This window comes from Leptodactylus fuscus, chromosome 4 (genome assembly GCF_031893055.1).
Source record: "Leptodactylus fuscus isolate aLepFus1 chromosome 4, aLepFus1.hap2, whole genome shotgun sequence".
Taxonomy (NCBI): domain Eukaryota; kingdom Metazoa; phylum Chordata; class Amphibia; order Anura; family Leptodactylidae; genus Leptodactylus; species Leptodactylus fuscus.
This window is the reverse complement of record NC_134268.1, coordinates 175,853,002-175,871,977: the sequence shown is the minus strand read 5'-3', so window position 1 is coordinate 175,871,977 and position 18,976 is coordinate 175,853,002. Positions and strand designations below refer to the sequence as shown.

General features: G+C 45.0%; 1 protein-coding gene across 1 annotated transcript in view; it reads left to right on the top strand.

Moving 5' to 3' along the window:
* CHN2 (chimerin 2) overlaps positions 1-17,622 on the top strand; it is a 251,383-nt gene extending 233,761 nt beyond the window's left edge. The window contains exons 11-13 of the mRNA XM_075271454.1: positions 14,074-14,211; positions 15,158-15,263; positions 16,546-17,622. Of these exons, the coding sequence (XP_075127555.1) occupies positions 14,074-14,211; positions 15,158-15,263; positions 16,546-16,717 (416 nt within the window). The 3' untranslated portion in view covers positions 16,718-17,622. The remainder of the gene's footprint in view (positions 1-14,073; positions 14,212-15,157; positions 15,264-16,545) is intronic.
* The last annotated feature ends 1,354 nt before the right edge of the window (positions 17,623-18,976 follow it).

The window sequence follows — 18,976 nt, the reverse complement described above, 5'->3', positions numbered from 1 at the left end:
CATCTCTATACAGTGTATACATACACGCGAGCACATACATGCATATACTATACTCAGAAACTGTACATACACAAATACAATTGCAAGTATTGAGAAATACAGAGGCTAAGTACTTTTAGATATAATAAATACTAGATAGATAGATAGATAGATAGATAGATAGATAGATAGATAGATAGATAGTAGAGATGAGCGAACAGTGTTCTATCGAACTCATGTTCGATCGGATATTAGGCTGTTCGGCATGTTCGAATCGAATCGAACACCGCGTGGTAAAGTGCGCCATTACTCGATTCCCCTCCCACCTTCCCTGGCGCCTTTTTTGCTCCAATAACAGCGCAGGGTAGGTGGGACAGGAACTACGACACCGGTGACGTTGAAAAAAGTAGGCAAAACCCATTGGCTGCCGAATACATGTGACCTCTAATTTAAAAGAACAGCGCCGCCCAGGTTCGCGTCATTCTGAGCTTGCAATTCACCGAGGACGGAGGTTTCCGTCCAGCTAGCTAGGGCTTAGATTCTGGGTAGGCAGGGACAGGCTAGGATAGGAAGGAGAAGACAACCAACAGCTCTTGTAAGAGCTAAATTCCAGGGAGAAGCTTGTCAGTGTAACGTGGCACTGACGGGCTCAATCGCCGCAACCCAGCTTTCCCAGGATCCTGAATGGAATACACTGTCAGTGTATTCCCGTATACCCGATATATACCCCGATACCCGTTCCAACGGTGTGCCCCCCCACCTTCACCCCAGAAATACCCTGCAAGTCCCCTAGCAATAGAATTGGGGCTATATACACCCACAATTTTTACTACTGGTATACAGTGCCATTGTCTGACTGGGAATTCAAAGAATATATTGGGAATACAAATACCCTCATTTCTTGCTACTGCCATATAGTGCCAGTGTCTGACTGGGAATTCAAAGAATATATTGGGGTTACGTGCACCCACAATTTTTACTACTGGTATACAGTGCCATTGTCTGACTGGGAATTCAAAGAATATATTGGGAATACAAATACCCTCATTTCTTGCTACTGCCATATAGTGCCAGTTTCTGACTGGTAATTCAAAGAATATATTGGGGTTACGTGCACCCACAATTTTTACTACTGGTATACAGTGCCATTGTCTGACTGGGAATTCAAAGAATATATTGGGAATACAAATACCCTCATTTCTTGCTACTGCCATATAGTGCCAGTGTCTGACTGGGAATTCAAAGAATATATTGGGGTTACGTGCACCCACAATTTTTACTACTGGTATACAGTGCCATTGTCTGACTGGGAATTCAAAGAATATATTGGGAATACAAATACCCTCATTTCTTGCTACTGCCATATAGTGCCAGTGTCTGACTGGGAATTCAAAGAATATATTGGGGTTACGTGCACCCACAATTTTTACTACTGGTATACAGTGCCATTGTCTGACTGGGAATTCAAAGAATATATTGGGGTTATAAATACCCTCATTTCTTGCTACTGCCATATAGTGCCAGTTTCTGACTGGTAATTCAAAGAATATATTGGGGTTACGTGCACCCACAATTTTTACTACTGGTATACAGTGCCATTGTCTGACTGGGAATTCAAAGAGTATATTGGGAATACAAATACCCTCATTTCTTGCTACTGCCATATAGTGCCAGTTTCTGACTGGTAATTCAAAGAATATATTGGGGTTACGTGCACCCACAATTTTTACTACTGGTATACAGTGCCATTGTCTGACTGGGAATTCAAAGAATATATTGGGGTTATAAATACCCTCATTTCTTGCTACTGCCATATAGTGCCAGTTTCTGACTGGTAATTCAAAGAATATATTGGGGTTACGTGCACCCACAATTTTTACTACTGGTATACAGTGCCATTGTTTGACTGGGAATTCAAAGAGTATATTGGGAATACAAATACCCTCATTTCTTGCTACTGCCATATAGTGCCAGTTTCTGACTGGTAATTCAAAGAATATATTGGGGTTACGTGCACCCACAATTTTTACTACTGGTATACAGTGCCATTGTCTGAATGGGAATTCAAAGAGTATATTGGGAATACAAATACCCTCATTTCTTGCTACTGCCATATAGTGCCAGTTTCTGACTGGTAATTCAAAGAATATATTGGGGTTACGTGCACCCACAATTTTTACTACTGGTATACAGTGCCATTGTCTGACTGGGAATTCAAAGAATATATTGGGGTTATAAATACCCTCATTTCTTGCTACTGCCATATAGTGCCAGTTTCTGACTGGTAATTCAAAGAATATATTGGGGTTACGTGCACCCACAATTTTTACTACTGGTATACAGTGCCATTGTCTGACTGGGAATTCAAAGAGTATATTGGGAATACAAATACCCTCATTTCTTGCTACTGCCATATAGTGCCAGTTTCTGACTGGGAATTCAAAGAATATATTGGGGTTACGTGCACCCACAATTTTTACTACTGGTATACAGTGCCATTGTCTGACTGGGAATTCAAAGAATATATTGGGGTTATAAATACCCTCATTTCTTGCTACTGCCATATAGTGCCAGTTTCCGACTGGTAATTCAAAGAATATATTGGGGTTACGTGCACCCACAATTTTTACTACTGGTATACAGTGCCATTGTCTGACTGGGAATTCAAAGAGTATATTGGGAATACAAATACCCTCATTTCTTGCTACTGCCATATAGTGCCAGTTTCTGACTGGGAATTCAAAGAATATATTGGGGTTACGTGCACCCACAATTTTTACTACTGGTATACAGTGCCATTGTCTGACTGGGAATTCAAAGAATATATTGGGGTTATAAATACCCTCATTTCTTGCTACTGCCATATAGTGCCAGTTTCTGACTGGTAATTCAAAGAATATATTGGGGTTACGTGCACCCACAATTTTTACTACTGGTATACAGTGCCATTGTCTGACTGGGAATTCAAAGAGTATATTGGGAATACAAATACCCTCATTTCTTGCTACTGCCATATAGTGCCAGTTTCTGACTGGGAATTCAAAGAATATATTGGGGTTACGTGCACCCACAATTTTTACTACTGGTATACAGTGCCATTGTCTGACTGGGAATTCAAAGAATATATTGGGGTTATAAATACCCTCATTTCTTGCTACTGCCATATAGTGCCAGTTTCTGACTGGTAATTCAAAGAATATATTGGGGTTACGTGCACCCACAATTTTTACTACTGGTATACAGTGCCATTGTCTGACTGGGAATTCAAAGAGTATATTGGGAATACAAATACCCTCATTTCTTGCTACTGCCATATAGTGCCAGTTTCTGACTGGGAATTCAAAGAATATATTGGGGTTACGTGCACCCACAATTTTTACTACTGGTATACAGTGCCATTGTCTGACTGGGAATTCAAAGAATATATTGGGGTTATAAATACCCTCATTTCTTGCTACTGCCATATAGTGCCAGTTTCTGACTGGTAATTCAAAGAATATATTGGGGTTACGTGCACCCACAATTTTTACTACTGGTATACAGTGCCATTGTCTGACTGGGAATTCAAAGAGTATATTGGGAATACAAATACCCTCATTTCTTGCTACTGCCATATAGTGCCAGTTTCTGACTGGGAATTCAAAGAATATATTGGGGTTACGTGCACCCACAATTTTTACTACTGGTATACAGTGCCATTGTCTGACTGGGAATTCAAAGAATATATTGGGGTTATAAATACCCTCATTTCTTGCTACTGCCATATAGTGCCAGTTTCTGACTGGTAATTCAAAGAATATATTGGGGTTACGTGCACCCACAATTTTTACTACTGGTATACAGTGCCATTGTCTGACTGGGAATTCAAAGAGTATATTGGGAATACAAATACCCTCATTTCTTGCTACTGCCATATAGTGCCAGTTTCTGACTGGGAATTCAAAGAATATATTGGGGTTACGTGCACCCACAATTTTTACTACTGGTATACAGTGCCGTTGTCTGACTGGGAATTCAAAGAATATATTGGGGTTATAAATACCCTCATTTCTTGCTACTGCCATATAGTGCCAGTTTCTGACTGGGAATTCAAAGAATATATTGGGGTTACGTGCACCCACAATTTTTACTACTGGTATACAGTGCCATTGTCTGACTGGGAATTCAAAGAATATATTGGGGTTATAAATACCCTCATTTCTTGCTACTGCCATATAGTGCCAGTTTCTGACTGGTAATTCAAAGAATATATTGGGGTTACGTGCACCCACAATTTTTACTACTGGTATACAGTGCCATTGTCTGACTGGGAATTCAAAGAGTATATTGGGAATACAAATACCCTCATTTCTTGCTACTGCCATATAGTGCCAGTTTCTGACTGGGAATTCAAAGAATATATTGGGGTTACGTGCACCCACAATTTTTACTACTGGTATACAGTGCCATTGTCTGACTGGGAATTTAAAGAGTATATTGGGAATACAAATACCCTCATTTCTTGCTACTGCCATATAGTGCCAGTGTCTGACTGGGAATTCAAAGAATATATTGGGGTTACGTGCACCCACAATTTTTACTACTGGTATACAGTGCCAATTTCTAACTAGGAATTCAAAATGCGCAAGGCTCCCGGAAAGGGACGTGGACGAGGCCGTGGGCGAGGTCGGGGGAATGGTTCTGGGGAGCAAGGTAGCAGTGAAGCCACAGGGCGTCCCGTGCCTACTCCTGTGGGGCAGCAAGCATTGCGCCACTCCACAGTGCCAGGGTTGCTTGCCACATTAACTAAACTGCAGGGTACAAACCTTAGTAGGCCCGAGAACCAGGAACAGGTCTTGCAATGGCTGTCAGAGAACGCTTACAGCACATTGTCCAGCAGCCAGTCAGACTCTGCCTCCTCTCCTCCTATTACCCAACAGTCTTGTCTTCCTTCCTCCCAAAATTCCGAAGCTTTACAGAACAATAACCCAAACTGTCCCTGCTCCCCAGAGCTGTTCTCCGCTCCTTTCATTGTCCCTCAACCTGCCTCTCCACGTCACGATTCCACGAACCTAACAGAGGAGCATCTGTGTCCAGATGCTCAAACACTAGAGTCTCCTCCATCTCCGTTCGATTTGGTGGTGGATGACCAGCAACCCACCCTCATCGACGATGATGTGACGCAGTTGCCGTCAGGGCATCCAGTTGACCGGCGCATTGTGCGGGAGGAGGAGATGAGACAGGAGTTGGAAGAGGAAGTGGTGGATGATGAGGACACTGACCCGACCTGGACAGGGGGGATGTCAAGCGGGGAAAGTAGTGTGGATGTTGAGGCAGGTGCAGCACCAAAAAGGGTAGCTAGAGGCAGAGGCAGAGGTCAGCAGCTTAGGCGAAGCCAGGCCACACCCGGAATCTCCCAAGATGTTCCAGTTCGTACCCAGCCCCGAAAAACTCCCACCTCGAGGGCACGTTTCTCGAAGGTGTGGAGTTTTTTCAAGGAATGCGCCGAGGACAGATATAGTGTTGTCTGCACAATTTGCCTCTTGAAATTGATTAGGGGCTCTGAGAAGAGCAACCTGTCCACCACTTCAATGCGCCGTCATTTGGAATCCAAGCACTGGAATCAGTGGCAGGCAGCAACGGCAGGACAAAGGCCGCCTGCCGTTCACGCCACTGCCACTGCCTCTGCCACTGCCTCTGCCACTGCCACTGCTGACTGTGCTGGCGATGCACTCCAGAGGACGAGCCAGGACACCACTTCATCTGCCTCCGCCACTTTGTTGACTTCTACCTCATCCTCCCCTGGTCCTGTCTTATCTCCTTCTCCTGCACCATCAAAGGCACCATCAGGCGTTTCTTTACAACAACCCACCATCTCTCAGACATTGAAGCGGCGGCAGAAATACACTGCTAACCACCCACACGCGCAAGCCTTGAACGCCAACATCGCTAAACTGCTGGCCCAGGAGATGTTGGCGTTCCGGCTTGTTGAAACTCCCGCCTTCCTGGACCTGATGGCAACTGCGGCACCTCGCTATGCCGTCCCTAGCCGTCACTACTTCTCCCGGTGTGCCGTCCCCGCCTTGCACCAGCACGTGTCACTCAACATCAGGCGGGCCCTTAGTTCCGCGCTTTGCACAAAGGTCCACTTGACCACCGACGCGTGGACAAGTGCATGCGGACAGGGACGCTACATTTCACTGACGGCACACTGGGTGAATGTAGTTGAGGCTGGGACTGCTTCCCAAACTGGCCCGGTGTACCTCGTCTCCCCGCCTAACATTCCTGGCAGGGACACGAGAAGAACACCCCCCTCCTCCTCCTCCTCTACCGCCTCCTCCTCCGCCACCGCCTCCTCCTCCGCCACCGCCTCCTCCTCCGCTGTTAGATTGACCCCAGCTACGAGTTGGAAACCTTGCAGCACTGGCGTTGGTAGACGTCAGCAGGCTGTGCTGAAGCTGATCAGCTTGGGGGACAGACAGCACACTGCCTCCGAGGTGAGGGATGCCCTCCTCGATGAGACGGCAATATGGTTTGAGCCGCTGCACCTGGGCCCAGGCATGGTCGTTTGTGATAACGGCCGGAACCTGGTAGCAGCTCTGGAGCTTGCCGGACTCCAACATGTTCCATGCCTGGCCCACGTCTTCAACCTAGTGGTGCAACGTTTCCTAAAGAGCTACCCCAATGTTCCAGAGCTACTGGTGAAAGTGCGGCGCATGTGCGCCCACTTTCGCAAGTCGACAGTAGCCGCTGCTAGCTTAAAATCTCTCCAGCAACGCCTGCATGTGCCACAACACCGGCTTTTGTGCGACGTCCCCACACGCTGGAACTCAACGTTTCAGATGTTGAATAGAGTGGTTGAGCAGCAGAGACCTTTGATGGAATACCAGCTACAAAACCCTAGGGTGCCACAAAGTCAGCTGCCTCAGTTTCACATCCATGAGTGGCCATGGATGAGAGACCTTTGTGACATCCTACGGGTCTTTGAGGAGTCCACAAGGAGGGTGAGCTCTGAGGATGCGATGGTGAGCCTTACAATCCCGCTCTTGTGTGTTCTGAGAGAATCCCTGATTGACATCAGGGATAACTCAGATCACACAGAGGAGTTAGGGATAGCATCCGATCCGTCACAGCTGGAGAGTAGGTCCACACATCTGTCCGCTTCACTGCGTTTAATGGAGGAGGAGGAGGAGGAGGAAGAAGAGTTGTCCGATGATGTGATGGTGATACAGGAGGCTTCCGGGCAACTTCGAATTGTCCCATTGTTGCAGCGCGGATGGGTAGACATGGAGGATGAGGAGGAAATGGAGATTGAACTTTCCGGTGGGGCCAGAGGAGTCATGCCAACTAACACTGTGGCAGACATGGCTGAGTTCATGTTGGGGTGCTTTACAACCGACAAGCGTATTGTCAAAATCATGGAGGACAACCAGTACTGGATCTTTGCTATCCTTGACCCCCGGTATAAAAACAACATCTCGTCTTTTATTCCGGTAGAGGGGAGGGCCAATCGCATCAATGCTTGCCACAGGCAATTGGTGCAGAATATGATGGAGATGTTTCCAGCATGTGACGTTGGCGGCAGGGAGGGCAGTTCCTCCAGTAGGCAACCAAGTTCTCACCGGTCCACACAAACGAGGGGCACACTGTCTAAGGTCTGGGAAACCTTGATGGCACCCCCTCGCCAAAGTGCCGCCACGGAGGGTCCTAGTGTCACCAGGCGTGAGAAGTATAGGCGCATGTTGCGGGAATACCTTTCCGACCACAGCCCTGTCCTCTCCGACCCCTCTGCGCCCTACACGTATTGGGTGTCGAAGTTGGACCTGTGGCTTGAACTTGCCCTATATGCCTTGGAGGTGCTGTCCTGTCCTGCCGCCAGCGTCCTATCTGAGAGGGTGTTCAGTGCAGCCGGTGGCATCATCACTGACAAGCGCACCCATCTGTCAGCTGAGAGTGCCGACCGGCTCACTTTGATAAAAATGAACCACCACTGGATAGAGCCTTCATTTTTGTGCCCACCTGTGTAAAGCACCCCAACATGAAACTCCATGTCTGTACTCAACCTCTCCAATTCCTCCGCATCCTCATACTCATCCACCATAAGCGTTGCACAATTCTGCTAATACTAGGCTCCCTCCAACATGATTTCCCCCAACTCTGCTGGTTAGAGGCTCCCTCCACCCTGATTTCCACCAACTCTGCTGGTTAGAGGCTCCCTCCACCCTGCTTTCCCACAACTCTGCTGGTTAGAGGCTCCTTCCACCATGAATTTGCCAAAACTGGGCTGTTTAGAGGCTCCCTCCACCATGAATTGGTCCAAACTGGGCTGGTTAGAGGCTCCCTCCACCATTAATTGGTCCAAACTGGGCTGGTTAGAGGCTCCCTCCACCATGAATTTGCCCAAACTGGGCTGTTTAGAGGCTCCCTCCACCATGAATTTGCCCAAACTGGGCTGTTTAGAGGCTCCCTCCACCATGAATTGGTCCAAACTGGGTTTTTTAGAGGCTCCCTCCACCATGAATTGGTCCAAACTGGGCTGGTTAGAGGCTCCCTCCACCATGAATTGATCCAAACTGGGGTGGTTAGAGGCTCCCTCCACCATTAATTGGTCCAAACTGGGCTGGTTAGAGGCTCCCTCCACCATGAATTGGTCCAAACTGGGGTGGTTAGAGGCTCCCTCCACCATTAATTGGTCCAAACTGGGCTGGTTAGAGGCTCCCTCCACCATTAATTGGTCCAAACTGGGCTGGTTAGAGGCTCCCTCCACCATGAATTTGCCCAAACTTGGCTGTTTAGAGGCTCCCTCCACCATGAATTTGCCCAAACTGGGCTGGTTAGAGGCTCCCTCCACCATGAATTGGTCCAAACGGGTTTTTAGAGGCTCCCTTCACCATGAATTGGTCCAAACTTGGCTGTTTAGAGGCTCCCTCCACCATGAATTGGTCCAAACTGGGGTGGTTAGAGGCTCCCTCCACCATTAATTGGTCCAAACTGGGCTGGTTAGAGGCTCCCTCCACCATTAATTGGTCCAAACTGGGCTGGTTAGAGGCTCCCTCCACCATGAATTGGTCCAAACTGGGGTTTTTAGAGGCTCCCTCCACCATGAATTGGTCCAAACTTGGCTGTTTAGAGGCTCCCTCCACCATTAATTGGTCCAAACTGGGCTGGTTAGAGGCTCCCTCCACCATGAATTGGTCCAAACTGGGTTTTTTAGAGGCTCCCTCCACCATGAATTTGCCCAAACTGGGCTGTTTAGAGGCTCCCTCCACCATGAATTGGTCCAAACTGGGTTTTTTAGAGGCTCCCTCCACCATGAATTGGTCCAAACTGGGCTGGTTAGAGGCTCCCTCCACCATGAATTGGTCCAAACTGGGGTGGTTAGAGGCTCCCTCCACCATTAATTGGTCCAAACTGGGCTGGTTAGAGGCTCCCTCCACCATGAATTGGTCCAAACTGGGCTGGTTAGAGGCTCCCTCCACCATTAATTGGTCCAAACTGGGCTGGTTAGAGGCTCCCTCCACCATGAATTTGCCCAAACTGGGCTGTTTAGAGGCTCCCTCCACCATGAATTTGCCCAAACTGGGCTGGTTAGAGGCTCCCTCCACCATGAATTGGTCCAAACTGGGGTTTTTAGAGGCTCCCTCCACCATGAATTGGTCCAAACTTGGCTGTTTAGAGGCTCCCTCCACCATTAATTGGTCCAAACTGGGCTGGTTAGAGGCTCCCTCCACCATGAATTGGTCCAAACTGGGTTTTTTAGAGGCTCCCTCCACCATGAATTTGCCCAAACTGGGCTGTTTAGAGGCTCCCTCCACCATGAATTGGTCCAAACTGGGGTGGTTAGAGGCTCCCTCCACCATTAATTGGTCCAAACTGGGCTGGTTAGAGGCTCCCTCCACCATTAATTGGTCCAAACTGGGCTGGTTAGAGGCTCCCTCCACCATGAATTTGCCCAAACTGGGCTGGTTAGAGGCTCCCTCCACCATGAATTGGTCCAAACTGGGTTTTTTAGAGGCTCCCTCCACCATGAATTTGCCCAAACTGGGCTGGTTAGAGGCTCCCTCCACCATGAATTGGTCCAAACTGGGGTTTTTAGAGGCTCCCTCCACCATGAATTTGCCCAAACTGGGCTGTTTAGAGGCTCCCTCCACCATGAATTGGTCCAAACTGGGTTTTTTAGAGGCTCCCTCCACCATGAATTGGTCCAAACTGGGCTGGTTAGAGGCTCCCTCCACCATGAATTGGTCCAAACTGGGGTGGTTAGAGGCTCCCTCCACCATTAATTGGTCCAAACTGGGCTGGTTAGAGGCTCCCTCCACCATTAATTGGTCCAAACTGGGCTGGTTAGAGGCTCCCTCCACCATGAATTTGCCCAAACTGGGCTGTTTAGAGGCTCCCTCCACCATGAATTTGCCCAAACTGGGCTGGTTAGAGGCTCCCTCCACCATGAATTGGTCCAAACTGGGGTTTTTAGAGGCTCCCTCCACCATGAATTGGTCCAAACTTGGCTGTTTAGAGGCTCCCTCCACCATTAATTGGTCCAAACTGGGCTGGTTAGAGGCTCCCTCCACCATGAATTGGTCCAAACTGGGTTTTTTAGAGGCTCCCTCCACCATGAATTTGCCCAAACTGGGCTGTTTAGAGGCTCCCTCCACCATGAATTGGTCCAAACTGGGGTGGTTAGAGGCTCCCTCCACCATTAATTGGTCCAAACTGGGCTGGTTAGAGGCTCCCTCCACCATTAATTGGTCCAAACTGGGCTGGTTAGAGGCTCCCTCCACCATGAATTTGCCCAAACTGGGCTGGTTAGAGGCTCCCTCCACCATGAATTGGTCCAAACTGGGTTTTTTAGAGGCTCCCTCCACCATGAATTTGCCCAAACTGGGCTGGTTAGAGGCTCCCTCCACCATGAATTGGTCCAAACTGGGGTTTTTAGAGGCTCCCTCCACCATGAATTTGCCCAAACTCTGCTGGTTAGAGGCTCAATCCACCCTGATTTTCAAAACAAATGTTGGTGCCAACCTCAACTTACTACAAGGGCCAAATTCACTGCTGGTGACAAGCTCTCCTCACTGCAAGTGCCAAATACACATGTTTCAAGGTGTTTTCCTACTGTCAGAGAGGTGGTATTGAGTGTGTAAAGTGTGTAGTTGTTAGGCTGTGATGTTGGGGTAATAGAGGGTCTTTGGTGTGTTAGATGCCCCCAGACATGCTTCCCCTGCTGTCCCAGTGTCATTCCAGAGGTGTTGGCATCATTTCCTGGGGTGTCATAGTGGACTTGGTGACCCTCCAGACACGGATTTGGGTTTCCCCCTTAACGAGTATCTGTTCCCCATAGACTATAATGGGGTTCGAAACCCGTTCGAACACACGAACATTGAGCGGCTGTTCGAATCGAATTTCGAACCTCGAACATTTTAGTGTTCGCTCATCTCTAATAGATAGATAATTGTACATTTGCAAATATTGTACTTTTAGTATCTAAGCACAGAAATGTAAACCTGGTGGGAAGCGAATAAATGTCACCAATTGTTTTGTTTATTACTATAAGATTTTCATTGTTCACTTGGGATTACCTTGGATTGTACAGGGAACCAGAAGCCGTGTCGTCACATGGTCAGTACATGTGAAACAGGTGCGGCATGTTTTGGATCAGACCCTGCTTATATGAATGGGTTGTACTGATCCCCTGTTGACAGAGCCAATTCATTCATAGAACAAAAGATGGGTTTAATGTCCTGATGGGCGCAGCTGTTGGTTTTTTGTTCCTAAAATGATTGTAATTGTTTATTGGGAGTGTAGATGAAAGCATTGCAAATAGTCCAGCACATCATTATTGCGGCGGGTGTAAATAATAAAGCACTGAGGCTTCAGTACTCGCAGGGCATAGGCATACAGAGAAACAGAGAGCAAACACCCACCCAAGTCTTTGTATAATGTCTTGATCGATGCATCCTCTTAAGATGAATTTGCTTAAATTACAGTGTTAAAAGCAGAGAATAAAAAGTATCCCACTATCTATTAAAGGGGCTGTCAGGTTGACGCTGGGTTCACACCTGCGTTTGGGGTCTCCGTTCTATGGTTTCCGTCTTCTGCATGCCAGAAGACGGAAACCATAGACCAGGTCCGGCCGTGCGCGGCGGTGAGCGTTTTGCGCTCTCCGCCGCGAAACCGGATTTTTTTATCCGGACACAGAGTACTGCATGTCCGACTCTGTGTCCGGATTATAAAACCCGTTTTCGCGGCGGAGAGTGCAAAAAGCTCACCGCCGCGCACGGCCGGACAGCTTTCTCACCCATTCAAATGAATGGGTGAGAGAGACTCCTGCAGGTTTCCGTATCCTGCCTGTGTTTTAGGCAGGAAACGGAAACCTAAATACGGAGACCGGGCCGCAGATGTGAACGAGCCCTTAGAAAGCCATTGATGAAATACCCATTAGGAAATGTGGCAGAGTGGAGACACTGCTCCTCCATCGGGTACCATGCCTCCGGTAACAAGTCACGGGCAGTAATCAATAAGTCTTCCACTATATTAACTGAAAACCCTGGTAACTGGTCCAGAATATGGCCGGTGCCTCCAATTATGTCTTTTCCCTTATAACTTCACATCAATTGTTAATCTTTCCTTTTTTCCTAAGAGATTTTCTAAAATTATCTTCTGAGAACTGGAACACTTTCTAGATTAAAAATGACTTGACAAGACAAGAAATAAATGGTTTTCCAGGGTAGTAAAAATAAACTTAAAGGGAATCTGTCAGCTGTTCAGGACTGTAGACCACCCTTGGGTCCTTAAGGCTAAAGCCAGATGTTGCGAAAATGTGGTGTTCTGGCTGATGCGGAAACGGCGCAGAAAAAAAACACTACATTCTCCTTGGTATCCATTCAGGCATTGAATAGATGGAAGGCCACGGTACTACAAGGGAAAGTGATGCATTTCCTCATATACATTATGATCAGTGGGCATTCATGAATTGATTGTCACAGGGAGTTGCTCAAGTCCTTCTTCACATCATGTTTCTTTCGACATTTGTTTAGTCATTGGTGTGTATATAGGAAGGTCTATATACCTGTGTAAATTCAGAGGCACATGGAAGTATAATATAGATCCATCCACAGAATTGTATGAACACCATGTCTGGGGTCTTTTTGATATGGATCATGAATAAAGCAGTGTACAAAGGGCCTTATGAAAGTAGGAGATGATAGTGGATGTAGCGACTTGACCTATAAATACACTTGATACAAAAGAGCTGATTTCTGTGTCCAGAGGGTATTGCATTTTATATTTCTACAAGTCAGAGCATGTTTTTTTATGTGTGCTCAGGAATATCAAATGACTTGAAAACCTGGGAAGTCTGGAATAGTGTATAAAAATAGACCAGCAGGAGGGTCGGGGCCAGAGCAGGTTACACAGACTTTCACTGTGTCCAGTTGACATACCATTGACTAAGTTATGTATATTTTTAGAAAACTATTTGCACCCGCTGATTTCCAGCGCTCTCCTGGTCCTAGACACATGCCTATAGCGAGCTCAATAATGCTCTACATATTTCTCTTATCTTTATTACTGGAGTGTCCGTATCTACCACCCAAGTTGTTCCAGGTCTCCCTGTAACCAGCAGACTGTGTAATGATCAGTAGCCATTTCAGAATACAGTAGTATACCGCCAGAGCGTGCTGATAAGAAATACAGCTGAGATCACTAATATTAAGGCTGCATTCTCACATCATAAGGAAACTGATCTCAGTTCTGCAAGAAACACACAGTCCTTGCATAAATCATTTGCAAATATGTAACTTAAGACTTAGGTCTTATTCTCACTGAGGCTGTATTAAAGCAGAAATAATTGGCATGCCATGTTCAGTATATGGTGCTGTGTCCGTAGAGGCAATGAGACAGAGTTGCAATACATGTGTGTGAATGAGCCCTTACTATTAGAAACAAGCTCTGTGCTCAGTAACAATGTATTGAAGTGAAAGTGTTTTGAGCTTTTTCACATTTCTCTACTTTTATACATGTATACGGTCCCAGACCCATTCTATTAAATAACCCTGTGGGTGACAGTGATACTGTATGTGTTTATGTATATCTAACATTTTACTTTTTGCTTTGTAGATGGTGACAAGACTGATCTCTCCAATGCTACCTATCCAGACATAAATATCATCGCTGGGGCACTGAAATTATATTTCAGGGACTTACCAATTCCAGTCATCACATATGACACATATTCCAAATTTATTGACGCAGCAAGTAAGTGTGATTGCCATGTAAAGGAATTCTTTATGGTAAATCTTGAGCATTGTATTTGCCCTAATGCAGGATATGAGGAGTGGGGCATGACACAAGGATTGTCTCTATGGTGTTCACTGAATCCCTGATTCTGGACATCGGGCAGCATATTGTCTTGGTGTGAGTGCTCCTTCAATTTCTATAATCTATTTTAATGGATATTGTGATTAAAGTGATGTTATTAGATCATCCACCACATGGTAAAACTTGTACTGAACTTTGTGTTCCTCCGGCATTCAAGAATAGAACTAGTAGACATTGGCTCTTTACAGCCGATTTGACCATTGTGTGAACATAATTTGCCATTGGGCTGCCCTATATGTACTAATAGTAGTTTACATTCTGGTCCAGAAAGGTTGAAATGCCTTTCTTGGACACCAGGAACCCAGGAGAGGTTATTCTACCTCTAAGGACAAAGATTGAAGGGAGTGCTGTAAAACATGATGGTGCTATATAACCAACATGATACCAAATATGAGTGAGCATGGACACTGACAATGGCTCATGTTGTGTTATGTTGCACACAATAGTTGTAATTGGTTTTAACACGTAACAGTAACTGGATAACACTTGCACTCCAATAGAAAACAATATCAATCAGGGATGAATGTTGACACTTACAGTCAGTATATTTAGAAGGTGACTTGAGAAGTTTCATCATACAGTAGTAGAAGCTAAGTGGTGTGGGCCTGAAGTAAGACAGCTAGGTTGTCTCCAAGCGGATACTCCAATGCAGGAGTGAATATAGCCTATTTGAAGAGTATGCCGGCCAATGAGTAAATCTCATTGTTAGTATTTCATTTGTTTATGATAGATAAAGATGAGATCCATGAGAGGGGCTCAGCAGTTATTACTATGAACATACAGTAATGTATTGTACACCTTGTTTTTTTTTTGTTTTTTTTAGAAATCTCTAACGCAGATGAGCGATTAGAAGCTGTACATGAAGCACTGATGCTCCTGCCTCCTGCACATTTCGAGACTCTGAGGTTTCTCATGATCCACCTGAAAAAGTAAGTACCGACTTTTCATTGTACATTAAAGATAATATATATGACACTGAGTGATGTTGACTGAAAACATAGAAGTAAAGTAAAAAAACATAATAAAAAATAACACGCTCTTTTGGGACCCCCCTCTATGATACAGAGAGGAGAGCTGCTTTGTACAGTACGGCTAATGTCCCACATAGCAAGCCACAACCAAAGAGCGCTGTGGAAAAGACTATGGCAGAAAAGCATCATGGTTTTTTTCCCCTTCGCTTTTTAGAGGAAGTCACTATTATACCTATATGGAAAACCCCAGCGTGTCCATGTCCAGGTATAATTGACTTGCTGTATTTTGAAATGACAGCATGTCTGCTGCAGGTCTCTTTCTGCAATGTGTGGATGGAATTAGCCAGAATGCCATCCGCTTTGCAGGTCCTGTAATATGCAGCACCAAAAAGGTTGCATAATCGAAATTTGGGACCCCAGCCTTCTAGTGGTTTTGTTTTGACCGACTCAAGCCATCCATACTTCATGTATAGAATACCTATAATGTGAATGGTCAACATGTATTACTTTACTTCCCCTGCAGGGGGAGGTCTGTCTGGCTGCAGCTTCTGTCACATTCCGCTAGTTTACTTACACATAGATATGTATATAGTTTAACTTTCTATTTTAGTAAAAAAAAAAAATTATCAATACAAACAAAATATGCCGTACACATAAAGACATTAACAAAGTCAGGGGGGTAGAAAGTAGTGTGGACACGATCAGAGGCAGCATTCGATACACTACTGATCCCAGCGTGCCCATATGTCAATACATTCCTCAGCAGTATATTGGAGGAAAGACATTAGATATTCCATAGAGTGGAAGTCATTGTAGTGGTGCGGCCTGGTTGGCAGGGTTTGTCCCTGTCAAAATAATCCCATAAAGGATATGGCTGCAGTAAGGATATGGAGAAACAGCTTGACACCCGCTTGCTCCACCGAACTGGGAGGGGGGGGGGGGAAATGTTCAAGAGATATTGCCCTGGGTCTAGCTGGGGGTCAGTATAGAAGAACTCTCATAGCGACCTCTTAACTTGATGCCAAAAGGATATAATCAGAGGACTCTCCCAAAAGATGTGGTAAAGGGACCCGCCTGGTAATTGGCAAATATTCAGGATGTTGGGATGGAATTTATGTAACTATTCAGGTGTGTGGTACCAAAGCTTCATTTGGGTCTCTTGGGCACTCTTATAGGATTGTATAATTGTCGCATTGCCTTGTATATTAACACTTCAATTGCTCGTGATGTTTATTTGCAGGGTTACACAGAACGAGAAGGAGAATCTGATGGGGGCTGAAAACCTGGGTATTGTCTTTGGCCCAACCCTAATGAGGCCTCCAGAGGAGAACGCCATGACATCCTTAAATGACATGCGGCACCAGAAACAAGTTGTGCAGTTACTAATACAGAATGAAGACGTTTTGTTCTGAAGACATGAAGGATTGCTTTTTGCAGTTATTGCTTTAGACAACCTGAAGCAGCGAAAAGCTTCATAATAACAAGTTCACTAGCTGAACTTTAGTATCTGCTGTACCGCAGATACAGCACATGCCAAATTATTTGATGTAGCATATGTCTCATAGACATATGAACATATCTCCTTTAGAAAAGGAGGAAGGTTTAGGAAGATAATCCAGCCAAGATGTTTCTATAGTTTTTATTTTGCCTTTTAAGCAGATTTTACAAAAACAAGTCATTTTGATCTACGGAAGGTCTTCAACACTTGCAAAACTACAATTCCCAGCATGCCCTGACAGCTGGCCATAGGTTGGAAATGACTATTTTAGCCTGAAAAGAATAGGGATTTCCTTCTATATCTACCGTATTTCCTGCAGTATGCATTCTATACAATGTCTTGTGGACATTGTTAGATGAAGTAGTAGTCCCACTGTCTCAAGTAATATAGAAATTTACTCTGGATCCCACATTCGTCTTAAAATATAAGAAAATCTATCCTAAGGATAAATTATCAGTATGATTTGGTTGGAAAACCCCTTTAAGCTGAGGACACGTTACGAAAAAGTTGCTATTTTTGTTGCGTTTTTTTGAGTTAAAGCAAAAAGTGGCTACAAAAGAAATGGAAAATATATAGGAAATACTTCTCTCTTCTGCTAAAACCACCCCTCACTTTGGCTCAAAAAAAAATGCATGGGGCCTTAGCCTTAAAGGAATTGTCCTGGATCTGAAGCTATTTGACACTGATGTACACTATAGACACAGTCTTGTCCCTGGTGACTTGAATAGGAACAGGGTTGCTCCTTAAAGGGGTTGTCCAGGATTTAAAGATATTGGACACTGATTACCTATCCACAGGATACGCCACTAGTACCAGATTCGTCAGGGTCTGACACCTGAACCATAGACCTATCAGCTGTCAGAAGCCATATACTATGTGTATATATATATATATATATATATATATATATATACACATATATATGGCTGATCGGTTCGTGTTTGAGGTGTCAGACCTTGACCAATCTGATACTGGTGGCGTATCCTGTGGATAGGTAATCCGTGTCCAATATCTTTCGATCCTGGACAACACCTTTAAGGGTCACCATGGCTAGTCTGCTGCGATGTACCAGCATAATGGGTGAGATTTTACTAGACCACCTACAAAAACCTGCAGATAAAAATTAGCCTGTGCTCCTGGTGCTCAACCTACAGAATGTTATTTTGTACTGTAGGTTCCCCCTGTGGTTTTAACCCTTTTCAATGCAATGGTTGGAAGCAGCAGAATACTGCCACATAACCTTATTTCCAGTCTTTTTTTGTAGAGTGACTTTCACACAAATCCATTGCTGAATTTTCAGGAACTATAACAATGCAGTTGTCTTGTGTACGAACCCTCATATAACTCTTAGGTAAAGATTTGTCCTGAGTCCGGGCTTGTCAGGTTATTTCAATTTCAGTCTAGTCAATGTCCAGATACTGTCACATTGTTATTAGAACGTCCGACACTTAGGATACGGTTAAAAGCTAATTTGGCAACTCTCTTCCTGCAGGGATAAGAACTCATAGACAAATGTAGATTCTCGGAAGATACTGAAGTGCAGTGTTTTATAGAAATTTATGAATAGATGCTGCACAAATGTTGGCCATGCTTCACTGACATATGCAGAGGGCAATGTAAGGAGACATTTCTTGCTGGATATATCTTTCCTGTGAATTAATATTGAACCGTTAGCACTTTTTTCTTAAAGTAAGTCCTTTTCTGGTCATTTGGTATTTGTTTTTGTTGAAGTGTTTATGTATATGTTCCAGTTTGCATTCTTCTTGGGAAAATATAAGAAACTGTAAAGTGAGTGGGGTTTTGTGATTTGTTTTCTTGAACTCTTCTGTTCCACGACTTCACACCGACTGCTCTCCACCTAAACTTCACTCGTCCATGTCCAAAAGTCTCAGATGGCTACGTTTTGTAAATATTGCTTTCCTAGCTCCCTTTCACCGAGTCTAGTCTGGGGCCCTTCAATAACCCCAGGGTATGCAGCAATGGATATCTAGTGCTGCAAGGGGGTGAGAGTGTTGTAGAAATATCTGTTTAGGTGGGGGACCATCATGAATATATTAGTATAAAAAAACGGAATCAAATAACACTCTGTTCACACTAGTATCCTGGTTTCCATTCTTATCGATGCCCGATCCGTTTTCAGATAGATCCCAACAAATGATCATTTAGCCCACTG